The sequence below is a fragment of the Salvia miltiorrhiza genome, chromosome 1 (genome assembly GCF_028751815.1).
Source record: "Salvia miltiorrhiza cultivar Shanhuang (shh) chromosome 1, IMPLAD_Smil_shh, whole genome shotgun sequence".
In the NCBI taxonomy this organism is placed as follows: Eukaryota; Viridiplantae; Streptophyta; class Magnoliopsida; order Lamiales; family Lamiaceae; genus Salvia; species Salvia miltiorrhiza.
The window spans coordinates 77,539,700-77,566,762 of record NC_080387.1 but is presented as its reverse complement, the minus strand read 5'-3'; the positions used below and the strand labels follow the sequence as shown (position 1 = coordinate 77,566,762).

Sequence of the window (27,063 nt, the reverse complement as noted above, 5' to 3'; positions counted from 1 at the left end):
GCAGGCCATTATTTGCACAAGGTTGGAAAGAATCCGTCCGCTGCAGATACTGAAATAACATTTCCAATACGGACCATTTATTTTGAGAGTTCTTCGGCTTTTCCTGAAATCAACTCATTCTGTCACACCCCAATTCTTGAAGGAATAAACTATAATCGAGGTGTGACTAAAATCATAGAAATGAACAAAAAAAGAACCTTGTGAAATTCAAATAATAGGATAAAAAGTCGGGCAACGCCCTTTGAGTGAAGAAAGATAGAAATCAAGTGATACTAATCAATCAACAACATTCTAAACCTTAGGATCACAAGTTTGATTTCATGCTTCTAATAACCAACGTTAAATAGCATAGAGCTAGAAGTTGAGAGTCTAAGCTCGATAAGAAACATAATTCAGAATTTAACATAAAAGTCTTAAGTTGGAGAAACAAAAGACAAATAAGAGCTAGTGCAACAGCGGAAGACAAAATACGGAGTTGAGCCCTAGCCTCAGCTCTGCCCCGTCAGCACCGACCAATCAACCTGAAAACATTTGAAAGTATTTTTGGGCTAAGTACTAATGTACTTAGTGGGCTAGCATTTTTATAAACATTTCATAATCATAAGAGCAGTTTATCCAATTATACTTGACATGACTTAGAAGGTTTTAAATTGAAATAACTTCTAAGCATGTTAAAACATTTTATTATATTGCGCGCAATTGTCACACTCCCTTTCCGTTACTCGCTGTGATCCCGGACCTTTTAGCCACCGACGGATCCATTACTCCTGCTTACTTGAACTAAGGGCGTAACCCAGTCAAGTTCTCATTTGGGACCCAATGCTCCGGAACACATCCCGTCGAGCACCCTTATAACGCCTCATACATGATTAGTGCCCGAATGGAGATCAACCCACCGAGTCAGCTAATAGGTGTACACAATTCTCAAATAACGTTTTAGGTCAAGAGAGAACCTCGATCGATTAACTTATGCGAGCCTTAAACAGAGCAGAGTGCACAAAAATATTTTATCGGATAAACAGTTTTCATTTCATTGAAATATTTAAGCTCAATAGCTAAATCATACATTTGGAAAATAAGCCCACCTGATTAGGTAATGCCTGTCGTTTAATCTTAACTTTGAATCGGAATAGCAACGCTAGTCCTCACGATCCACAAAGCCTACAAGAAATCTATAATCTTAATAGGTCGCTTGAATCTAATCTTAAGTCATGGTGAAGTGCTTATCATCCTATGATTCACTTAACCGGGTTTTCAAAATTTAATAAATAAATAATTAAAAACTAAATTCTTGAGTCAAGGACACCAACAATATCCTTACTCGATCTTTCTTAAATAATTGAATTAATAATAAAGACAATTTAATCATAAATAATTTTATGCAAAATTTTCGATGCAAATCTCTTTCATGCTTTAAAACATATAATCAATAATCACACTTAATACATATGCACATGATAATATTATTATTATGCAGTTCATACCTAGAAATAATTAATCGAACTTAACGTAAAATCTAATTAATAAATAAAAGGCAGCCCAACAGTAAATTATACAAAATAAGCAACTCAATCATTAATATATGTGAGGCCCAACTATTAAATAAAATCTGGGGTAATTTTATACATAGCCCCCATTTTACTCATCATAACCCCTTATTTAAAATAATAATAAAAATAGTTATAAATTTACTATTTTATCCTCAATTACATAGCCCTCTAAATTAGGAAAAATTAATTTCATAATCAAATTAGAATTTTCAAGCTTTGCTATAGCCCCCTAGAACCCCACCCACGCAACTCAAAACCAATTCTTCATCTTTATCTCATTTCTCCTTCGCTCGTCTCCAGGTTACATGCCATCTACTTTTCTTTTTTTGTTGCATGATCTCCTTTGTATATTAATTTGCTTATTTTCAAGTGGGTTTCTGTTTATAAGAAATTGAGTGTAAAATGATTCCTTCTTGACATTTTTCTTCAGAAGGTTGGAACCTGCAACAAGACTCCATCTTTGCTCTTGAAAATTTGGTTTAAGGGAATACTTAATTCACTCTTGGGGAGATACCCAAAATCATTGTTGGTAGAAACGGTCTTATTTTCCCAGTGCAAAACAGAGCAGACAATTTTCCGGTGCAAAAGAGAGACCTACTTCGCTCTCCTCTTATTTGCTCCGCAGTTGTGGTTTGTGTTCTTCCCCTTGTTCTTGAAAGTCATTAGAGAAGTCGAGCAGTTCACTAACAAATAAGTCATCGCCGGTGACGGCGTGAGAGCCGCCGTTAAGTACCACCAAGAAGTCATCGTTGCCGTTATACAAAAAAATCCCTTTACATGAAATCATATAGCCAAAAAGGAAAAAGAGATGGCAATGGAGATAAGATAAGATGAAGGAGGCGAGATGAAGACATGAATTAAATTTGATTTGGAGTCATCTCGAAGAAAAATTTGATTTGAAATTTAATTTCATATATTAAGATAATTATTTTTAATTTGAAGTTATAAATTATAGGATAAAATAGTAAATTAAATAAAAGCTATAGTGAGTCAAATGGGGGCTATGAATATAATCACCCTAAAATCTGCAGCCAAGTCTTTACAAGCCCAACTGTGAAATTAAAACAATGCCCCAAATCAATTTGTTCTTCTTCTTTAAAACACACGCACACACACACACACAAAATCACACACAACTCACACATCACACGCCTCCCTGCTGCCCTCTCCCTTCTCCGGCGGTGGAAGCCGCCGCCCCCTGACGCCCTCGCTCTCTCTCTTCTTCTCCCTCTCTCTCGTCTCTCACACGACAGCACACACAATCAGGCGCCCTCTCTTCCCCCAACCTTAGATCCCCAATCCCAGCCACCGCCCCTTCAAATCTCCGGCGACTGCACAACCATAGGCTGCCGCCGCCGAGCTCCAGATCTCCCTGATTTCAGGCACTCTAATCGCGGCTCTTGGCCTCGATTCCCGACGACCAGCAGCTAATTGCCGCCGTCGTCGCCACCCTGCCTCCCTCCATCTCCCTATTTCTCCTTCTCCCTCTGTAAAACCCAAGATCCCCAATCTCCACCACGGCCGACAACAGCAGCTCGAAGCCACAGCATAAATCTCCAAGTATATATCTGAATTTGCGTATTTAGATATGCCTTTATTTGTGTGTTGATTTAGTTATTTGATTGAATGTGAATCGTTTAATTTGAATGTTTTCAATCCATGGAAAACCTATTTACGTTTTGCATCGAAGTAAGCGAATTGTGGTTCTTGACAATGAATTCTTTCTCGAGTTTCTGTAAAAATTGTTTCTTTCTTTTTCAGTAAAAGGATTGATTAGTAATTGGGCACTTATGTTTTTCAACTATTGAATTTCACGAAAACTACTTGTTTACATTCAGTTTCTTGAATTCAAAGATAGTTTTGGTTGATTTTTTGTTAACTTTTTTGCCCTTTAGGAACCTTGCAGAAGGATAATTTGATTTAAAGTCAAAATGGAGATCGATAAGGCCATAAGAGAAAGTGATGATACAAGGTTGAAGACAAAGTACAACAATGCCGTCTACGTAATCCAAAGAGCTCTTGCTCTTTACTCGTAAGTTCCTTTTCGTTTGTGTTTGCCCTCAGCATTGAGGTATTGCTATGTATTAAGTTGTTTCCCAGAGAAGGATTCTGCTTAGACTATTGCTGAGTTGATTCATATCTTTATATTGTGAGTGGGATCTTTGTTGCCGGGCTTAAAGTTTGACATCATTTGATATTTAGTGTGCTGTGTTTGTGATAACTTAGAGGCATTGATGGTTCTTAGAATCAGTCTGTCAATGGTTGCCTTTCGGTTTTCATCTGTCAGAAGTCGTAAAAGATCTTTTGGAATGGTCAATTTTGTAAAATAGAGATTATCTCACATTTGAATTGATAAATGCTTATTGTTAATTTTTAGTATAAACGATGATTTCAAATGCTTTATTGTGGTGAACTGGTGGAAATATGAGATGTAGATATTTAATCATTCTGAGCATATGCCGGATGGGGATTTTGAGTCAATGGCCCACGAAGCTGACACGTGTTGGCTTTCACAGAATTTTTAGTTTTAGCATAAGGAAATCCATTTTTTGGTATGCAATTTGTGTTTGGGAAAAAATGTTATAGAAACTCGAAAGCTTGTCTTGTAGGCATGTTATAGAACCCCGCAAGCTTGTCATGTTAATTATTTATGCCAAGTATATGGCAATGGTTGTTTAGCAATGTCATCAAACGCCACCGAGAAAAATTAGACCAAACACTAAAGTGATTTTATCGACAGTGTTGAAGAGGTTGCCTTCAGCTTCAATGGTGGAAAAGATTCAACTGTAAGTTCTTACATAAATGCACAAGTTCTCCCATGCCAATATCATTATATCTTTCCCAATTTGAAGAATCTAATAACGGAATATATGATTCTGTATTGGCAGGTTTTGTTGCACCTTCTTAGGGCAGGCCATTATTTGCACAAGGTTGGAAAGAATCCGTCCGCTGCAGATACTGAAATAACATTTCCAATACGGACCATTTATTTTGAGAGTTCTTCGGCTTTCCCTGAAATCAACTCATTCACTTATGACATAGCATCTATGTATGTGAATATAACTTCCTTTGCCCCATACAATTTCTTTTTACCCTTTTTATCTGATCTTTCATTTTGTAGTTATTATGATTGACTATTGATATGTTATTTACAATTTGGCAGTTATAACTTGCAGATGGACATCATTCGCCTAGATTTCAAGTCAGGCTTGGAGGGCCTTTTAAAAGCACATCCTATTAGAGCTATTTTTCTAGGTGTTCGAATTGGTGATCCAACTGCTGTATGTTAACAGCTTCTTGATCTTGGGTTTTTTTTAGCATAATAAGTTAGTACGACTTAGAAAATGGTTTTTAATCTTCAGGTTGGGCAAGAGCAATTCTCGCCGAGTTCACCTGGATGGCCGCCTTTCATGAGAGTGAATCCCATCTTGGATTGGTCATACAGGTTAGTTCAGTGGATCAAAGTTGTGTGTGCATTTTTTTCTACATTCTCATATACATCTCTTTCCTGAGTAATTGGACTTCCGCATTTTTGTGGTTTGTTATAGCAAGATTTTATTCCTTATTTTACTACTTACTCTGGAGTGTGGGATGATGAAATCTGATATGGGTATGAATCAGTAGTATCTTTATTGAGGGAATTCGTAATTTCACATGTTATAAATGGCAAATACCTTTTTCGGTTGAGGTTGGTTAAATATTAAGGAAGTAGAAGAATTATGGGGTCCAGATTTCTCCAAATCTATACTCATTCTATTTTTATTTTTATTTTTATATTTGAAACTAAAGCGACGAATTAATCTAGTTCTTAATCTATTTCCCTTCAAATACCCCCAAAATTCACATCTTTTTTTTTTTTTTTAATTTTATAATACTTCGGGAGCTAATGAAACTATTTTAGTAAAATTTAATTGTCTCAATTCGCAGGGGATGTATATTAGTGTTTGGAGCTTGGTCTGACTCCCACTAGCCAAACTGATATACGTTTGCGAATGTAAAGCATGAACTCATTCAATAGAGTGAGGAGAGGCGAAAGATTTTGTTCTCCTGGCTAAAGAGATAGTCTAATGATACTCCCTCCGTTGACAACAAAAATTGTCATATTGTGGACGGCACGAGTTTTAATAAAATGTGAGTGAAGTTGTTAGTAGAGTAAGCGTCCCGCTTTAAATGTGAGTGGAGTTGTGTTGACCCTACTACTATAAATGGAAGTGGCAAAAATTTGTGGACAAACCAAAAAGGAAATTGTGGCAATTTTTTCGTGGATGGAGGAGGGAGTATCATGGATAGTCTATTTATATCATGTCGGAACACTTTATTTTATAAAGCAAATTCTACTCCTTTTTTATTTTTATAAAGCTAGACGGCTTGAGAATTTTTATAGCTTTTTACATTGAGCAATGATGATTGGCTCTTTGAAACTTGAACATTGTTGAAATAGCTGAAGCAATTCTAGGATTTTGGTTTTTTAGAATGGATTGTCTTGCTGCATTAATATGAGGTCTTACCTTTTAATGTTTCATGGCAGAGACGTTTGGGCCTTTCTCTTGACTTGCAAGGTTCAATACTGCAGCCTATATGATCAAGGGTAAATCTTTACTCCATGCTTCAAAATTTCTTCCGATAAAAATGTTAAAATTTATAGCATGTACTTAATGCTATTTTGCTTGTATTTATGCACAAAACATGTTTATGTTTCCTATACATATATGCAGGCAACAAATTTGTTGCCCCCCGTTCTTTCTTTTCCTTTATGTGAAGCTTGTTTTCCTTGTTTGGTACTCAGTCATTCTATTATTGTAATTTGTTTCTGCAGTTACACTTCAATTGGTAGCATTCACGATACAGTTCCTAATGCACTATTGTGCCATAGCAAGACAAAAGGTAACGAACAGAATTACAAACCTGCATATCTGCTTTCCGACGGAAGATTGGAAAGAGCAGGGAGGGTTAAAAAGGGCACTTTTAAGCCATCACCTGCTGCTAGTAATGGCTTTAAGCATGATGACTCACATTTGAAAAGAAATTTTACCGCCTCGGTTATTGCTGTGGGAGATGAAATTCTGTAAGTTCTTTTGTTTGTGATTGTTCTATTGCAAAAATATGATTTACTAGATCTTTTCTCCATGTTCCTTGATGCCCTTATTATGTGGTTGTTATAACTTATAAATGAGGTTGGCTGTCAAGCAGTGGCGGATCCAGAAAAGGGGGGGGGGTGCAAGGGGGATCCCCGGGCCAAATTTTTTTGCGCAGTCAATGCAATTCGTTTTTTGGGCCCAGGTGGAATCCTAATGTGCTGCTTAGGATTAGGGCTCAGTCACTTGCTATCATAAATAGTTGTTCTTCCATTGGTTCAACAACAGGACATTGAAAGCACGAGAAGAGCCACCTCTATGCGTTTTTAAAATAAATGTTCCAATCTTCTACAAAAACTAATTTTCATTATTAATAGTTCACAATCTTATTTCAACTAGAGGATTGACTCAAACTCAGCATTGAAAATTAACTAATAGTGGGAAAGGGGACAAAATAACACAAATGTAGCACACTAATTAACAAATCACTGCAAAATGTTAAGCAATTAGCATGAATGCTACAAACTCATAAAATAAAGACAAATTCTTCTATAAAAAATGCTTGTATTGAAAACTAGGAACTGACTTTCTTGCTAACTTCGATTATTAAAAGAATGTGTTATGTTCTCTCTCTCTCTCTCTCATATCTTATTTCTTAAAAAAAAACAAAAAAACCTACTGGATCCGCCCCTGCTGTCAAGCATTGCTGTGTTTGGAATTCAATCTTTTTCATTCCAATGTCTCAGTTGTCTTGTTTGGTCATATCTGATAGAGGTATCAGTTTTTTTATAATTAGAAACGACCTATTTGCGTCTTGACACGACAAACTTGCATCTAATGGAAGAGGGTTGCAGTTAGATTCCCTATCCGGAAATAGTGGTCTACATAAATATAGTGTCTATAATTTTACTGCAGCTGCCACAAGTTACTTTTTGCTAAGTGAGAATTTTCTGTTGGCTTCATAGCTCAGGTTTGGCACTGTCGAGGATCGGATGAGGTCCATACTGTGTAGAAAGCTCCACTCTGTTGGGTGGGCTGTTTCACATATTTCTGTTACCCGAAATGATGTAAGTTTTTTGAGAAATACTGAATTTATATATATCCTTATGTTGTTTCTCAATAAAGTATGGAGTACAGAAGGAGTTTATATAGTTACAACGTACATTGTTGGCATGGATCTCTTAATCATTTTTGTATGTTCGGATGGCTCATCCATGCAACTAATTAGGGCTGGCAAATCGTGCGGGTCGGATCGCTATCGGTTCGACCTAATATCAACCCGACCTGATAAGGCCAAACCCGAACCCGACCTGATAAGGGAATGCTAGAACCCAACCCGAACCCAACCTGATACACCTAAACCCGAACCCGAACCCAACCCGAACCCGACACGAACCCGATAACAACCCGATTTGAATCGGGTTGACACGACCCGATAGCGACACGATCTGATTACTACCTGATAACAACCCGATTTGAATCGGGTTGACACAACACAATAGCGACACGATCTGATTACGACCTGATAACAACACAAATTTGATTTGATTCATTCACATGAATAATAATATTAAAAAAAATACAAAATTCATCATATATGCTCAACAATCAACATATCCAATAAATCAACAATTCAACATATGCCAAACTAAAAATACAATCAATATACAGCATTAAACCAATAAGCTTAACAAAATATAATAAGCTCAAATGAAAATAACAATGCATCAACCAAGAGTCGTCAATCCCTCACATAACTACAACATAATCCAAGTGAGCTTAACAAATCAAAACATAACTAGACTAAGTGACAGCCTTCATGCAACAGCAATAGTGGAGACCGAAGAAGATTCGGTTTGAGGTTCATCATCGCCATGTAGAAAGTCTTCGGCTAACTCAGATGTTGGTACTTCGCTTTTGAAGGCTTTGAACGAAAAAAAATATGAATTAATATTAAATATATATCAATAATATAAAATGTTAACATTAATAACACAAAAAACTCATACCTTTTTCTCCAAACAACCAATCTCTAGTGCAAATAATTGATTGAAATTTGAAATGAATGAAACCCTAAGGCCTAAACTAAGAAATCAAAAATTTAAAAATTAAAATAAATATTTAATAAAAATAATAATATCACTATCGGGTTACCTGAACCCGACCCGAACCCAACCCGAACCCGACCCGAAATTATCAGGACCTGATAAGGACCCGAACCTTATCATGCGTGTTACTAACCCATTAATTTCGTGCGGTTTCGTGTCGTGTTTTCGTGTCGTGTCGAAAATTGTCAGCCCTATGCAACTTGACTCAGTATCTACTCATTTCTATCATTCGATTAGATTGGCTGCTTGATTTTTGAATTTTTATAAGCATCGTCATCATCATGATGTCTCTGAGCCATCAGGTGGATTTCCTTGCTGTAAAAGAATCGGAAATCCTCTATGTTTTCAGTAATCTGACCGAATCACCTGTTTTTGTTCATGTTTTTGAGGAAACAGTATTCTAAGCTTTCTATTGCATTTATATCATGTGGTTGAGACTTATCAAGTATGCTTTAGCCTTTGGGGGAGGAACTGCTGTGTAGCTTTTAAGTCTTTGCCTATATCATGTGTTTAATCCTCCCTTTCGTTGACTTATCTTTCCAGATTGATTCTGTAGCAGATGAAGTTGAGCGGCTAAAGTCGACAAGTGATATGGTAAACTTTTTGCACTAAAAGCCAGCTTTTATGGTTTTTGTTGTGTGTGTATACAAGAATGAGAGGTGGCTGTCACCGACTTTTGGCATGGGAGCTTATAGATTAGAATTTCACCTCGATATGGCCATGATACTCGAAACTATCGCTGCAGGTTTTCATATATGGAGGGGTCGGCCCACTGCCCTCAGATCTTACTGTAGCTGGTGTTGCTAAAGCATTCAGTGTCCGGATGGTATATCTTGTTATCAATAATTTATCTCTGCTTTTACGTATGATTTGATAGTTGTGGCACTAAATGCCGAAGAAACTTCGCGACTCTTTTGCTTGTGTTGCAAATTTATCGAGCTGTACATCCCAGTGTTACTGCATTTACTTAACACTACTATTTTCTCCCCCCTTGAAGGCCCCTGACGAAGAATTTGAAGAATATTTGAGGCATATACTAGGTGAAAGGTGCACGGGAGATAGGAACGAGGTAACATAGTGTATATTTTCTTACTGTTTTGTTATACTATGCTGAAGCTGCATCTTGAAACACCATGAGAAGTGATCAGCAAAAATCAGAAGAAATGTTTATGCAACGAAGTATTCTTTTGTTTTAAAACACGATTTTATGCTGAGGTGGAATTTCGCAGCTGGCAGCGGCACTTGGTTCAAATTGTTCTGTTTTTATTTTCTTTTAATATGCTGCTGGTCTGCAGTAAAATGTTTCTTTGATGTTATTTTGTTTTTCAATTACATAATAATGCCTGGATATTATTCTTCAAATAGTATAATCATATGTGAAAATCAAATTTGGTAAAAGTGGTGGCAGTTGGTGTTGAGAAAGGGGTAATTATTTATAAAGACTATAGTTATTAACTTTCCCGTTTTACCCCTTCAGATGGCACAGTTGCCCGAAGGCATCACCGAGCTGCTGCATCACGAGAAACTGAGAGTCCCTTTGGTAAGTTTAAAATGTAATTTCCTCATCTAGTACAATATATATATTTTATAAACTTCTCCATTTTCGCCTCGTAGATTAAGTGCCAAAATGTGATAATTCTTACTGCGACGAATGCCTCTGAGCTGGAAAATGAGTGGGATTGCTTGATCGAGCTGATGCCATCTGACGGACTTCTAGTAATCACCGAACCATTTGTTTCAAAGAAACTGGCAACAACACTTTCCGATGTAAGTCTTTTTCCATCGTCTCCTTTCGTCTTCTATCCTTATTGAGCTAGAATCGATCTCACATAAGAGCTGAACGCATATAAATACGAAGATGCATCATATGGTTTCGTTTCTTCTTGGAAATGTAATTTTCAATCATCTATAATGCAGTTAGATGCTGCTCAGCCTCTGTCTGAAATCTGCTGTAAATTTCCTGACCTCCACATTGGTAAGAACACTTTTCTTTCATCAAAAACCATACTTTCATCGATCATTTCAGCGTTCGTAGTTTCCTAATCCGGTTTTCTTGGGACGTGAAGGGGCGTATCGCGAATCAAGAGGAGGCTCTTTGATCATAACAGTCAAAGGAAAGGTACATCAATCTTTACCTTATTTTCTTTTTTGATGATATTTGACTTGTTTTGAGATTGATTTTTGAAGAATTTATTGAACTTGGTTTATAGGATATATCAAGAATTTCAACAGCTGCTGATGCATTATGCAACAAGTTTGGTTGTAAGGAAATTGAATGACTTCCAAATGTTGTGGAGAATTACACTTTCCTCCCCTGGAGTTTCAGAATTATGAAAATCCTCCCCACATTTGACATCTGCTGTATTCTGTTGACCTTGGCATCTAAGGATTTGCTTTTGATATCTAATACTTGATCTAATGAATACAGTTGCCGTTTCAACAGCCATACTTGAGGGATTTATTGTAATTTAATCAAGTCTTTTACGCTCTAAACTATACTCCATTCGTCCCTGAAAATTATGATCTTATTATTATATTGATGTCCCTGAAAATTGTAATATTTTCTTATTTAAAAATGATCCCACAAATTTTTCCTCACTATTTATAAAAAGATGTGGGACTTAATTTTCACTCAAACACAATTACCATATTTTTTTTTAAATTCGCGCTGTCTCTATCTGGTCATAATTTCAAGGATTCTAGTAAAATTAAACTTCTAATAAAACTATTAATATTCATTTGTATTGTATTTTTATAGAATAAAAAATATATTAATCTATGTGGATGAAAAGTTCTAATGGGAATACTACTATTTAAATAACGGGTAATTACTTGTAAATTCATAATGTTTACACGGAATTGGTTTTTGCTCTTATTTTGAAAAATCTAGCTCTAAAATACATACCCTTTCATTTTGTCTCGCTTTTGTCCGGTCACCGATTTTTTCTTATGCATGCGCCGAAAATTACACGGTGGCAACCGAAAATTGACACCTAAGCATTTGTGAAAAAAAAATAATAAAAAAATAATAAAATCTACATCATCATCTTCGCCCCCCCCCCCACCCGCCGCCGCCGGCGACGGTGCTCGCTGCCCCCCTCCCTCTTCCCACCTCACCGCCCCCCTATTCAGTCGAGCCCAAGAGAACCGGCGAGCTCGTGTTGGCTCTGATCTCACCCGCCTGAAATTCCCGACTCCCTCTTTCTCTCTCTGGTCTCTCCCGCCGCCAACCATCGCCTGAAATTCCCGCCGCCAAGTCGTGCCCTAGATCCCTTTTCTCCATCGCGGTCTCCTTCCCCACCTTGCTTAGTTTCCCTAGCCGCCACCACCACCGACACCACACACACACACGACCGGAAATCGAAGGGAGAGGCAGAAATGGAAAGGAGGCGGTGCAAAGATTTGGGGTGGATGGCTGACGGTGTCTGGGAAGGGAGAGGGGAAGGGGCGACGGGGTTTGGGGAGGAAGAGGGCCGACGTGGTCTGGGGTGGAGGAGGAGGAGGGGGGTGGCGGGCGCCGGCCTGGTAGCAGGCGGCGACAGGTCGGGGAGGGTAAGTTACGGTTTGGGAGTGGAGAAGGTTAGGGAAGATGATGTGGTTTTTTTTATTATTTTTTTAATTATTTTTTTTCCACATGTCAATAAAATGCTTAGGTGTCAATTTTTGGCTGTCACCTTGTCGATTTCGGCTGCCACCGTGTAATTTTCGGCGCTGGCGAAAGAAAAAATCGGTGATCGGACAAAAACGAGACAAAATGAAAAGTTATGTATTTTAGAGCCAGATTTTTTAAAATATGAGTAAAAACCAATTCCGTGTAAACGTTATGAATTTACAGACAATTACCCCTTTAAATAATTATTAAAATATAAAACATAAACCATAGTACATCTTTAGATAAACTCCAATTAACCTTAAGTTAAGTATATATAAGAGATATAATAGGTAAATCAAATTTTATAAAATAATATTCTTTGATAACCGATATAGACTTTGTTATGTGTTGTTCAAAGTGTATATTTTTTTCTTGATCTCACTCACACGTACCTTGGCATTCAATTTTGTAAATGTGTATGATACTGTGTTGTTCATCAGTATATACGACCCTGTTCATCAGTACATATGTCTTATTCATTACCAATTTTTTAAATTTTGTTTTTGATCAGTATATACATTTTGTTCGTTAGATAGACGTCTTGTTCATTAGTATTATATGTCTTATTCATTGTACTCATGTTACACGAAAAATAGGGGGTCTCACTGGAGCGCGCCCCTATATATATATTTTTCGTGTAACATGAGTACAATGAATAAGACATATAATACTAATGAACAAGACGTCTATCTAACGAACAAAATGTATATACTGATCAAAAAAAAAAATTTTAAAAATTGGTAATGAATAAGACATATGTACTGATGGACAATGCAGTATATACTGATGAATAACAAAATTTAAAATATTCTGCTCCCCAGAATTTGAACCATGCGAAAAAAATCTCCCTCCAGATACAATATCAACCATAGGATTGATAAAATAAATGCACCAGATCGTGCCTCATGTTACACGAAAATTAGAGGATCTCATTGGAGCGGCCCTATATATATATATATATATATATATATATATATATATATATATATATATATATAGGGGAGGGCTAGAATAAAAACACTCTTAAGTGTATAAAATATAAATGATTTTCAGCCCTTAGATCATCAAGATCTACGGTTGATTCGTAACCCTTTTGGATGAATTCGTGGTCCTGGGTTCGAATCCCATAGGTAGCAAAAATTTATTTTTCACAATTCGTAACAATGTTGGATGAATTCGTAACCCTGTTGGATAAAATTCGTACATTAAAAAACGTTTATATTTATATTTTAAAAAGTGTTTTTACTGTAGCCCTCCCATATATATATATATATATATATATATATATATATATATATATATATATATATATATATATATAGGGTTTGGTTCAATGAAAAATGCCTAAATATAAGAGAGAAGAGAGAATTAATCTCATCCGTTGATCTTGTATAATCTAACGAACATGATTTATTCACGCCATGTTCAACGGATTTTTTCGTTGAACATTCATCAAATATTTGGGGGTTCTAGGGTTCGACCCCCATATGTTCAATGGATTTTTTCGTTGAACATGGCGTGAATAAATCATGTCCGTTAGATTAGATAAGATCAACGGATGAGATTACTTCTCTCTTCTCTCTTACATTTAGGCCTTCTTCATTGAACCTTGGCCTATATATATATATATATATATATATATATATATATATATATATATATAAGAAATGTTCCATTGAGAATTATATATGTGTTTAGAACTTAATGAAATATCCTAATCCTAGTTTTGATGATACCAAAATTCTTAGGTTTTCCTTGTAATAGACTAGAGCTGTTCGAACTCAAGTGTTAGAGTTCTTTTTCTAGTTTAGTTAGTGTTCTGAAGACTGAAGCCGGAGGATTGAAGACTGAAGTAGCCGACTGATGTAACGAATTAAGGCAGAGTCAAATATTGATATTTGACTAAATAGTCCAAGAATCAGTTACGACTGATTATTTAATGCGAGCCATGTGGATTCAGCGAACTGATACTAAAGTCAAGTATTAGTTAAACATTCTTCCTCGGACTGAACCTCTAAAGTTTAAAGGAAGCTACGCACTCCAGAAGTACAGTCGCATTAAATGCAGTGATCTCAGGATCGTCCTTTCTCTGCAGAGGCCCTTCCTTTTTTGTGATTATCTTTTCAGAGATGTCATATCTCCTGCTCCTTAGTAGCCGTTCACACCAAACAAAGGAACCTCGAAGGTTGAAGCCTCAGCCCAAGTTTAAATTACTCTCTAAAGGAAGTATTCTTGAAGACCATTTTAGTCAACGGATCTATTCAAGACGTCTCCTGTAAATAGAGCTCGATGATCACTTCAATCTTCACCGATTCAACTACATAAGCTGAAACACTGCCGAATTCGTCACTCAGCATTCAAAGCAATTCCAAAGTTTGAATCGAAGAAGAAAATCACAAAGCTAAAAATCAGTCACTGCTGATTACATACATTCTCTTAGAACTTAGGCAAGTTCTCTGTAATCTAGTTGGCAAGTTTTTCGAACCTCTTTTCAATCGACCGAATCGAGAGTTTGAGTTGTAAGGAGTTCAGACCAGTACTTTGTCTCCGAAGAGATCTTAGTGCCCAGTGTGCGCTAAGAGTGAGAAATCCAACCAGGTGTGTTGGTACTGAAGATATGATCTTCTGTTGTCCAGGTTTGCTGTGCACCCGTAAGCACATGCCCAGTAAAGTTGTCGGTCTGATCAACTGACCGTGAATGTAGGAAGTATTTTCCGAACCACGTAAAAATCTCTGTGTTATTTACAGCTTTCGGTATTTAACTTCTTACTTGTGTTCAAACTTTCTTAAACTGAAAACTGATTAACTGCAAAGAGAAATTTAACTGTTGACAACGTGATTAATCTCATAGGCTATTTCGAAAAAAAAGTTTTTCGCTGCGTGTGTTATTAGTCTAACTGATCTATCTCCGGATAGTCAGTAAGATTCATAACATCTCTCTGTTTAACAAACTCGACTGAAGCTTTACGTGTATCAGTTAAAGTCTTTGACTTAACTGATAACTTTTTACCGAAGAGTATTCAGTATCAATCGTCAACCTTGTTTTGCTAAAACTCTTTTAACTAAAAAGGTTGAGTCAGTTTGTGTTTCAGGTTTCTTTTTAAAAAATAGCCTATAGGTGTATTCCCCCATACACCTATTCGAGACCCTCCGGACCTAACAATATGTAGTAAGAATTGAGAATTAATCTTAGACCTTAATTTGTATACATCCAACGACCCCATATCAATTTTAATATAAAAGATTATAATTGTAAAACTCATTTAGATTCTAAGGGCTGTTTATTATAATTATGCAAAGCTAAATCTTTTTATTTTTGGCAGATACTAACTATATTTATCATATCGTTAGTTATTTCAGTTTGTTTTTTTGTTCTAATTCTATTATCACTGCGAGTTTGGCAGCGGTTCCGAAGCCAGGGTCGCTTTTGGGCGGATCTGCAAGTTTTGGCGTCCGTTGGGGCATCCATGATCGTGAGATTTTTGTCTGGGTCGATTTTGTGTTGTGCGGATCTGTGATATACTACATTTTATTTTATTTTTTTAGAATTGCGTTGTTGAGAATTTGGTGTTTGAAATAAAAACAGAATAAAGATGAATAAAACTGTAATATCAAATCAAATACATGAGATTACATCATGTTTTTGCTAATTTAGTCAAGTCACGGAATTAGCACAACACTCTATCACTAAACTGAAACTGAATTCAGCTCCATCATGCCTATGGGATCATAAAATGGCATATCTCGTACATTTAAACACCAAAAAAAAAAAAAGAATAAACAAGTATAAAAAAAATACCGCAGCCTGAACTTGATGGATCCATTAAAAGTGAAGAAGCATGAATTATCTTCCCTTGCTTGTAAAAAACATCTAGTTTTTTAAGTCATTGATTCTGCGACTAGGGCCGGAGGCCGGAATATTACCCTTGGGCAGCATGTGCATGAGCGAAGGTCCAAATGCGGCCAATCCGAGCTTCCTAGAATCGTTGCTTCGAGTCTTGCCAATTTCGAAAGAATCCGTGGGTTTTGCGTTGTTGGAAAGTGTTTTAGGCAATCCGTTGGGGGCGGGGCGGGCCGATGCATGTTGGAGAAAGAGAAGGGAAAAGGAGAGAAGGGCTATTATGGAGACGGAATGCACGAGTTTTTTGGCCATGATGATCGATATATCGCGAATGATTGAGTGATGATTTCCAGTGAGAAGTAAAAGGAAATTATGGGGTATCTAAGAAGATTTGGTTGGCTTGGTGTAGAGGAATTTATTGCAGGGAGTGGAGAAATAGGAAGTCTACGCGTTGAAGTTGTGCCATCTTTGTTGGGGCGGGTTAATTAAGGGCAAGTTATTTTTATTAATTTTTCTTTTTTGGTGTTTCTCAATTTGTAGGGAAATAGATTTGTTTTGTAGGGAATGCATAGAAATTAGAAAGAGTATGGCCATTCCACATATGGCATATTTTTTAGGTTGGCGGCTAACAGAGAATTATTCCTAATCCACTTGTGTATATGTATAGAAAGAGAATGCGTCTAACTTACTGAAGAAGCCTTTTTCATATATATGTAGAAAGATTATGCGTCCCCAACCCACTTCAACATATGCATTGAAAACAGAATGGGTCTAACTAATTGAATATACGTTTATATAATATACTCCCTCCGTTCCAACTTGTAAGATCCATATTTTTTAAGATCCATATTTTCATTTTTGAATGTTTCACATTTTGATATTCATTTTTAATTTTAGTAAAAATAGGTGCGACCCTTACTTTATTTTAATTATTTTAACATTCATATAAAAGATAAGACCCTTAGAGCATCTCCATCTAGGGAGGCGAAGGCCGGATCAATCCGGATCGCTGGGAGGGTGGCTGCACTGGAGATGCGGCCAGTTGCAAGGCCGTGTCTTGGTGGAGACCCGAGGCGAAGAGAGAAAATGGTTGGCGCGTCCGGCGGACGCGCCCCATTTAAAAAATAAAATCGAAAATCTGTTTTTTTTTTTTAAATTTAACCGTTGATTTTTATTTTTAAATTCGACCGTTGCATTGAACGGCTATTTTTTCCCCCTTTTTTCCGTTCTATAAATACCACTCTTTCACAATCTAAAATTCACCACTTTCTCAACTACAAATCTCTCTTAAAAAATTTTCTCATCTCAACTACAATTCTCTCTTCTACATTTTTCTTGTAATGGATCGCGAATTCGATGAATACCTCGAGCAACAAGGCGGCGGTTCGAGGCTTCCGATGATGGGGTTTGCTCCATTTTCGCAAGCCTCCAATGTCTTGGCTACAGGAAATCTTCCCACGCCGGCGGCGCACGCCAACATTCAAGAAGAGCCGGAGGCGGCGAGGCCGAAAGCCAAGGGCACCCGCGCTTCATATTCTTGCGAGAAGTCCGAGCTCGTGGCAATCTTGTGGGCGGAGGCAACCCACAATCCTATTTTGGGGACCTCCCAAAGGTTGCTCCAATATTGGGGAACAATCGCGGAGAAGTTCAAGCGAAGTGGGACTTGAGATGTTCCGGCTTTCGCGTCGGCGCTCCCGACTCATTGAATTCTTCGAGGGTTTCTACAACACTTGCAAGGAGAATTGGGGGAGTGGTATGAGCAACGATCAAATCACCCAACAAGCCCAGACGATGTTCGAGGCGAATTTCAAGAAGCAATTCTCCTACATCCTCGAGAAGTTGGCCGAAAGCATGAAGGAGCATGCTCTCAAAACGGGGGAAATCGTTGAGGTCAAAAAAATGCAAGCCGAGATGAAACGGGAGGAGATGGATATGAAGCTCTTGAACAAGGACACGACGGGTATGACGGAGGCACAATTGGCCTTGCACAACCACCTAGTCCAAGAAGTGCTCAAGCGTCGAGGGCTTATTTAAATTAGAAAATTATTGTTATTTTTTATTTTATTATCGTATTTTAATTATCTTTTTAATTTTATTTTAATTATTGTAATGTTTAATTTTATTTTTAATGAAATTGAGAATTTAAAAATAAAAGTGTAGAAATATGAATTTTGTGGAAATGCAGATCTAAGACACCCTCTAAGAACCAATGCATTGGAGAGGGATGTGTCTTAGGTGGGGACCACCATCTAAGACACCCCCTAAGACACCATGCATTGGAGATGCTCTTATTCCACTTACAATACATCCAACCACTTTATTAAAACTATGTCATTCTCAATTGAATATTAAAAATTGGGACGAAGGGATTACGTAGAAAGAATATGCATCTTACCAACTTGAGAACCCACTTCCACACATGCATATAAAGAGCATGCGTCTAATTAATTGAGTATATCTTTATTAGATGCCCTTAATTATTTCAATCATTTGAACTAGCTTTACTTGATTTATATCACAAAAGAGTGAAATTGAAAAAATCCCAATTCTTGAGGATTAAATACTCAAAAAACGAAAAAACCTCAATCATGAATCTTATCTATTATTCAAAGTAAACGATCCCTAAGGGTATATTGTTATATTTAACTACTGAAATAGAAATTTTATTAAAAAAGGAAAAAAGAATCGTCTAGAAACAAAACAAAAACAGGTGAAAACATCCGCAAGAAACCACGGGTAACCGAAATACAAACAAACCAAGACTATGAGAAAATATTAAGAGGGTCGTCTTCATCCAAAGAATCTTTGTCTTCCAACATATCTCCTAATCTTTTAGAAATTTTGCGTTGGAAGAAGAATGGACTACAAAATTTTGCAGAATCGCACTTCCTGCCTGAGCATGTTGCACCTTATTCAAGAATTCCACCGGCGACGAGGTGTCAAGAACTGCACCTGCGCCCTGCAAAACGGCACCAGCAGCACGGTCCGTTGCTTTTTGGGGCTTACTCATATCTGAAGACATACCATTCTTGATTATCTGCCGGAGCCGATGCTTTATAAAGGAATCAGAAACTCTCCCCTTCTTGGTAGCATCCTTCAGACGCCCTCGGCCGCGAGTTATGGAGGGATCCTCCATGATCGCCTTTCTTGGCGTCACAATCTAAGTCAGATTTGGACTACTACAATGCGTCGAGGCAGGCACAATAGAAGTCAAGTTCGAAAGTGGATGTTTGAAACAATATATTGTTATATTAAAAAAAAACAGTATTTTCATTTTTTTTTCATGAGTACTTTTCCTTTTATTAAGTGGAAATGGATAAATTGAACTATTATGTCATGTATCCTTTTACCTAATTTAGAAACTTTATTTCGTACATAAGAAATTATACTTCAATCATATGACTTATTGTGTTATGTTTTTGAGGAAAAGAATAGCTATTAAAATTGATCTATATGCATGGATCCATATCAGATTCGGCATTCATAATTTCGGTGTTTTTTTATTTTTTTATTTTGTTTTTAATTGCGATTACGATTAGTCGCAAAAACAAATCTATATAATATATAAAATATGAGTTTAACGTAAAATTTTTCTCACCAAAAATTTCTCTCTTTACTTTTCATTTTTTGTTTTGATTCTTTTTAAAAAATCATCAACTTTGATTTATAAAAATATTTGATATGCATGGATGTTAAATTAAAGATAATGACAAAATCATTAATTTGATGTAAAAATTATAAAAAATAAATTTAAAATAAATAAGTTATTATTCTTTAAAATCACAATTTTTTTTTCTTTCTCATCTCTCATCTATCATCTCCTCTCTCCTACCTCCCTTTTTTTATGTCACGATTCTTGACTCTCAAAAAAAATAAAATGTCACGGTTCTTTTGTTATTATTATTATTTTTTTCTATGTCATTCCTTTTTTCAGTATTTATTTTTTATATTTTTGTTAGACATCAACCTCCTGATTCACAACACCAGGCTGCGAACACTATTAGTGTTGATGGTAAGTTTAGCTTCTTAGAGGAACAGTTTGGGCTGATTATATATTTCTTAAATTGTTGGGCTTGGTTCTATTACTGAGATTACACTTTTTATTATGGACGTTTGGTTGAAGTAGTGGTGCTTGAGTATTCTGGTGTACCAACTAAAACGATCACACTTTTCAAGTGTGAGTGGTTTGACCCCAGACCATCAGGGACGTTAGTTGATCGTGACTTCAAATTGGTTTCAATTAACCAATGTCGTCGATATGACAACTATGAACCATTCATCCTATCAACTCAAGCTTCTCAAGTATTTTACTGCACATATCCAAGTAAAAATCAAAGTAGGAAAGATTGGTTGGCAGCTTGTAAGGTGAAGGCAAGACCACTTGTAGAAGTATCAACTATTCAAAATATTCCTATCGATCCTACTCCTTTTCAAGAAGAGCTTGTTGGTAGAACCCGTCACACGACAATTGATGATTATACAATGCCAATTCATCCAGATGGTGCTTTGGTATATCTAGTAGATGAGGATGATGAAGAAGATGTTGACACCAATGAATATGTCTTAGAAACATCTGACTCCACAAATAATGATTCAGATGATAGCGAATAAAACATGTGCTTGTGTTTTATTTTAGGCATGGTGTTTTTTCTACCTTTGATCTTTGAAATTCAGGTAAATAATGATTCAAATGATTGCTTAGATCTTTGAAATGACTACCATCCTTGTTTTTTCTACCTTATGCAATGATATGATATTATGATATTAAAATTCTAAATCATTCATGCTGTTATATAATCGGCATATATCTTATTTATACAACTCTTATTTTGTGATATAGATGAGCACCCAGCCACTTGGTAGCACCTCTACTTCTAGTGATGAGATCCAGCAGCAGCCTGCATCGTCACATATCTCTCAGTCAGGCGAGAATATCACTGTTCTTCCTAATGGGAAGATTTTATGCACTTTAACTAATGGGTATGTAATTTATAATGTTTTAATACAATTTATATTGTTTTAATACAATTTATATTGTTTTAATATACAAATATATAACCTCCAATTTGTAATTTGAAGGATTTTACGACCAACCAATAAAATCCGGCGTTACACATCACATACTTTTCAAGCATACATAGAGGTCACCGGCACCTCATGGAAGGCGCTTACTGAAGACACGATTGAAGTTTACTTCAATCGGTTTGTTGTAAGTGATTGTTTAATTATTTTCCTAACGCTATTATAATATTAATGTTATATAAGAAATTGACATCATCTAAAATATACAGAATGCATTTGAGTGGGACCCTTCTATGTATTCAAGAGAAGTTATCCGCACTGCATGGATCAAGATGGCTAGAATTGCTTACAAGGACTTTGTGAGCGCGACAAAGAAGCTCGTCTTAATTGAAAAGAAGACGCCAGCATATCTGAAGGAACATGTTGAAACGGCTTGGAAAGCCTATTGGGATCTACCTGAAGTGAAGCGCATATCCGAGCAGGCGAGCAAGAACCGGCGCTCTGAACCTTGTGGTCCCGGTATAGGAATCGCCATACATCATGGCGGCTCGCGTAGTGCCATTGACCACGCCGAGCATCTGGTGAGTTAAATAATTTATTTCATTGTAATAAATTAAATTATTTTTTTATATATATATTGTTAACATCTTATGTTTTTATTATAGGCTCGGGAAAAGAATATCCCGGTTGGCTGTGCTGCGTATGATACATTTCTACGCATACACCGGAAGGGAGGAGTATACACGGGCATACGTTCCGAGGCACACGCGGTAAGTGTATTACTTTAATATGTGTTAAAGTTTCATTATTTCATTTTTACTTGAATATATAGTTTTAATTCGATTCAACTAAACTAATTGTAGGTGGAGATTGAGAGTCGCATTCAAGATATTCAAGCCACTCAGGGTAGGGATTCGACACCAGAAGAGGTAGACGCCATCTTTAAGGAGGTGGTGAAGAGGGACACGAAAGGCCGTGTGCTCGGGATGGGAATGATGACACAGATGGTGTCTAGTGGATCTAGTACTCAGTCCACTAGCACGTCTCAGACTGCCCCTACTGCTTCTCTTGAGGAGGTCGAGGCGCTAAGAGTTGAAGTGAATGCTCAGGCTACTAGAGGGAACGACCTCGAGGCACGTCTGCTGGAGCAAGATGGCACCATTAATGATCTCAAGAGTATGGTGGCGGAGTTGATGGCAAATATGAAGAAGGGTCATAATTGATACTTTTTATGAAGTTTGAATTTATGTTGTGTTGAGTTTGGATTTATGTAGTAACTATGGAGTTAGAACTTATGATACTTGATATTTAGCTTAATTTAGGTATGTTGAATTTGGATGTTTAGTAAGTATGTTTGACTTTGGATGTTTAGTAAGTATGTTTGAATTTGGATGTCTAGTAAATATGTTTGAATTTGGATGTTTATTATAAGTATATTTGAATTTGAATATTTTATATTGATTTTTACAGGATATTCAATATTGAGAAATATATATATATACAAACTGAATAATTGTCGACGGATTCTCGACGGAAAGCAAAACTTGTCGAATTCTCGACGGATTCTCGACGGAATCCACTTTAAGAGGGAAAACAAATTCTCGACGGAAAATTCCGTCGAGAAATTATCGACGGGAATTTTCGTCGAGAATCCGCCATTAATTAGTAAGATTTGGCATAATTCTCCAACGATCTATCGACGGGCTAAAATATTTTCTCGACGGAATTTTCCGTCGAGAATTTCTCGACGAAAATTCCGTCGAGAATTAATTTCCCTACGATTAAATTAATGACTCCCGATTTCCGTCGAGAATCCGTCAAGAAATAAAATAACGACGGTTTTTTTATATTTGTCGACGGGATTTTCCGTCGAGAATTGCGAATTTTTTTGTAGTGAACCCCAGCCTCAGCGCAACCCCACCCCACGCCGCCACAATCTTCAACAGAAAGAGAGGATGAAGCTTCAAAGCTTCGAGATCTTTCGCCGCCTTCGTTGGAGGACGAAGCTTCAAAGCGTCTGGGCGGATCTGGGCTTCAGATTTGTCGCCGGCTTCATTTTGGGGAATTGGCGGCGTGGGGTAGGGGAAGATTACAGATTTCGGCCAGAGACGAAGTGACGGAGGTGGCAGGGAGATCTTCCCTGTTCGAATTCGACCGGAGATCTTTATGTTCTGTGCGGTTGGGGAAGGTGGCAGCAACAGAGGATGGGGGAAGGGGAGGGGGCAGCGGCGGGTGGGGGGAAGGTAATTAGGGTTTGATAGTGGGGGAGGTTGGGAAGATGATGATATATAATTTTTTTTCTTTTTTTTTTAAATTTTTTATCCACATGTCAATAATACACCTAATGTCAATTTTCGGCTACCACCTTGTTGATTTCGGCTGCCACCGTGTAATTTTCGGCGCCGTCGTAAGAAAAAATCGGTGATCGGACAAAAACAAGACACAAATGAAAGGTTATGTATTTAATAAACAGATTTTTCAAAATATGAGCAAAAACCAATTCCGTGTAACGTTATGAATTTACAGGCAATTACCCCTAAATATATATATATATATATAGTAGTAAATTCCATTATCCCACTAAAGAAGAAGAGATTTATTTAATTTAGAGGTCTATAAATTTTCCCGTCAGAAATTTGTGTTGCCAGCTAAAGGGCCACGTCTTCACCTCTTAACCAATAGATATCCCGAGTGGTAATCATGCAATCTTACACTTCAAATCAGAAAACAAGCTTCCAAAACACACACAATATGACTTCCTCTCCGCCTCACATTTAAATATTCTCTCTTCTCTACTGCCTAGCTCTCCATACACACACAAACACACATTTATATATAGAGAGAGATAGTGTGTTCCTGCTTCAAATTGACATTGAAGAAATAGAGATACAAAACATATACATGGGAGTTAAGGCACTTGGTCTGCTTCTTCCTCCAACACCCACTGCACACACTTATTCACACTACAATTTTAACTTCAGAGGAAGAAGCTCATCAAAAGTTGGAACGGTGTGCGCCAAGAAAGAGAATGTGGAAGAAGAACCCATACCCAAGAGGAAACAATCCCTATTTGAGAGTGTGACAGAAGCCCTAGATTTCTCCCAGGTTAGGTCAGCTCGTGATGCGGAGCTGCTCGATAAAGCTAGAGAAGCCACCAAATCCGGAGATAAGATGTCAAGGGAGCAGGTACGTACAAATCCAAACTTGGCATATTAGATATTTGATTCATCTACTACCTTAACTATTACTCCCTCCGTCCCGCGAGTCTTGACACGTTTGGGTTCGGCACGGGAATTAAGGAGTTGTAGATTAGTATTTTAAGTGTGTAATTAATAAAGTATAAAATTGATAAAGTAGGAGAGAGAATGTAATAAAAGTGATAAAGTAGGAGAGATAGTATAATAAAGGTGATAAAGTAGGAGAGAGAAGGTAATAATTATTTGCAAAAAAAGGAAACGTGTCAAGATTCGTGGGACGGCCCAAAAAGGAAAACGTGTCAAGACTCGTGGGACGGAGGGAGTAATTGATGTTTCAGTATGGAGCTCTGAGGAGGAAGATCGGGGGAACTTACAACGATTTCTTCAAATCATATGTTGATGGTACGTACTTTTACATTAATTCATGTTAATACTCACTTTTAATCATATGTAAAATAGTAAGGGTGCGCTTATTTTGGTTGTAAATTTTTTATTGGAAATATGAGAAAATATTATCATTTTATTTTTTATTTTTTTTATCATATGTTTACTAGAGATGAAAAGATGAGAAAATGTTGGAAAATATTTTCACACCCCTACTTTAGGATAATATTATCCAATATTGGAGAGAAAATGAGTGAAAAGGGGATACCCGAAAAAATATTTCACTCTGTCCAGAGAAATTTTTTCATCATAGTAAACATGTGAAAATTGGTGAAAATATATTTTTTCTCTCATTTTCCATCAAAGTAAACGCACCCACATAAAATAGTCCTTAATGTTGTGTTAGGTTATTCAATACATAGCATTTAGTTAAAGCAGAATACGAATTTGTAGGCGTGTAAGGGAATTGACTTTATTTAAAAATATTTTTTTAGGGAAAAAAAACTATGAATAGAATATTAACAACATATATAAATAGAAGAGAAATATTATGAGTTGATCATATTTAAATTTCATTTTTTAACACCTGTATACATTATTTTTTATTTCTATTTTTTTATAATTTACATATAGTTTTTTCAAATTATGTTAAAGTGGATCCTTTGAGCATAATTTTCTGGCTCCACCACTAAATATACCATTGGATTTCGTAATTGAAATGGTATCCAATCGAAAAATCTGATGAGACAATTGAATTGTCTGATCGGACAGTTCAATTTTTTTATTAGAGTATTCAATTAATTGTTCAATCCTAACAACTTTGCAATAACATAAAAGTTATTTTAGTCAATTTAGATAAATTCTACATTGTATTATATAAGTGAGTGTGTTTTCAACATGTTACTTATTAAAAGTGGATAAAAAAATTCCACTCTTTGTTTTATAATTTGTGTACGTTTATTAGGAAGAAAGAGTTGATGAAAATATATAATTGGAAAATTTGAAATAGTTTTAATTTTGTGATGAATTGCAGTGGATGGAGTGTACGTGGAGGAGGGATGGGTGGACAAGACGTGCAAAGTGTGCAAGAAAGACACCAAAGGTGAGGCGAGGCAAGTCGACAAGTTAGGGAGATACGTGCATGTTGCATGCTTGCAGAAACCTTCTTCTTCTGGAAACTTCTTCACTAAACTCTTCTCCAAATAATAAAATTATTCATTCATACAACCCAATCTTCCATATTCATCTTTATTTTTCTATTCATTTTTTGATTTTGCTTATGCCAGGATATAATATACAATGCAATATTCTGCCCATGTTTCCTCTTACTTTTCTTAAACTTTCTGCATACCAATAATAACGATGGAGCTATAAATTTTTATTGGGGTTGAATTCGTATGGAATTTAGCGCGATAGCTCTGAGTTAAATTTTTTGGGGTAATTCATAATATTAATAATAAGTTTTTATTTTTCTTAAACAAGAATAATAGTAATAATATAATGAACAATATTTTCATAGATCAAATATATAGTTTCAATACATTACAAATAACCTGAGAATGGGTACATGACAAGCTAGTTGTTTCTATTTGACAAAATAATGACAATTGAATTCGATGTGTACTCAACGTTGCAAGATCTTCTCATTATCAATTGTTGAGAATATATCCTTCTCAATAAGTCAATATACATGAAACTTTCCTTTATCCAGTACTCATCTTTCATATACGATTTACAAATCATTCTTGGCAATCTTCATTTAAGAAAATGCTCTCTCAATAAAAGCAACGGATACATATAAAATCAATGTTAATTGAATGATATATATAATAAACGGATTGAACAATTAAATAATTGTAACTTTTATAAAATTAATAAACATTAAAGAAAAAAAATAGCCAACCCTAACCCGTATGCGACTGCGCCCCTACATGCCAATGTGTAAGATACTAAAAACAGTTGCATTTGAGGTGTATGTGTATATATAGAACGTTGATGTATTATTCTAAAATAGAATGGTGAAGGGTATATACCTAAATTAAACGTACGCCACTGTTTAAGTGTATGTCGCACTTCCTAGTTTTCATTTTACCTGGTTTATTTCTTTCGGGACCATTATTAAAATGGATAAAATTATAATGTAAATGTGTGTGAATTTATATTTACGTGACGTTTACTTTGGTGGATTATTATTGAATATAAAAATAGTAAAGTTGATCTTTTGTTTAATTTGA

General features: G+C 36.3%; 3 protein-coding genes across 3 annotated transcripts; all 3 read left to right on the top strand.

The window, feature by feature from the left end:
- Nucleotides 1-2,603: 2,603 nt before the first annotated feature.
- LOC131006414 (uncharacterized) lies at nucleotides 2,604-11,226 on the top strand. Its single transcript, XM_057933586.1, has 17 exons — nucleotides 2,604-3,110; nucleotides 3,446-3,582; nucleotides 4,291-4,336; nucleotides 4,439-4,599; nucleotides 4,714-4,831; nucleotides 4,913-4,995; nucleotides 6,079-6,138; nucleotides 6,367-6,615; nucleotides 7,596-7,692; nucleotides 9,277-9,327; nucleotides 9,479-9,559; nucleotides 9,731-9,802; nucleotides 10,211-10,273; nucleotides 10,348-10,500; nucleotides 10,651-10,708; nucleotides 10,800-10,852; nucleotides 10,944-11,226. The coding sequence occupies exons 2-17, from the start codon at nucleotides 3,482-3,484 to the stop codon at nucleotides 11,010-11,012; spliced, it is 1,515 nt and encodes a 504-aa protein (XP_057789569.1). The 5' UTR covers nucleotides 2,604-3,110; nucleotides 3,446-3,481; the 3' UTR covers nucleotides 11,013-11,226.
- Nucleotides 11,227-21,303: 10,077 nt separating this feature from the next.
- Nucleotides 21,304-22,713, top strand: LOC131006415 (uncharacterized). Its single transcript, XM_057933587.1, has 4 exons — nucleotides 21,304-21,435; nucleotides 21,518-21,829; nucleotides 21,914-22,018; nucleotides 22,112-22,713. The coding sequence occupies exons 2-4, from the start codon at nucleotides 21,542-21,544 to the stop codon at nucleotides 22,469-22,471; spliced, it is 753 nt and encodes a 250-aa protein (XP_057789570.1). The 5' UTR covers nucleotides 21,304-21,435; nucleotides 21,518-21,541; the 3' UTR covers nucleotides 22,472-22,713.
- Nucleotides 22,714-24,003: 1,290 nt separating this feature from the next.
- Nucleotides 24,004-26,244, top strand: LOC131006416 (uncharacterized). The gene is made up of 3 exons (XM_057933588.1): nucleotides 24,004-24,434; nucleotides 24,784-24,847; nucleotides 25,863-26,244. The coding sequence occupies exons 1-3, from the start codon at nucleotides 24,150-24,152 to the stop codon at nucleotides 26,033-26,035; spliced, it is 522 nt and encodes a 173-aa protein (XP_057789571.1). The 5' UTR covers nucleotides 24,004-24,149; the 3' UTR covers nucleotides 26,036-26,244.
- Nucleotides 26,245-27,063: the final 819 nt, after the last annotated feature.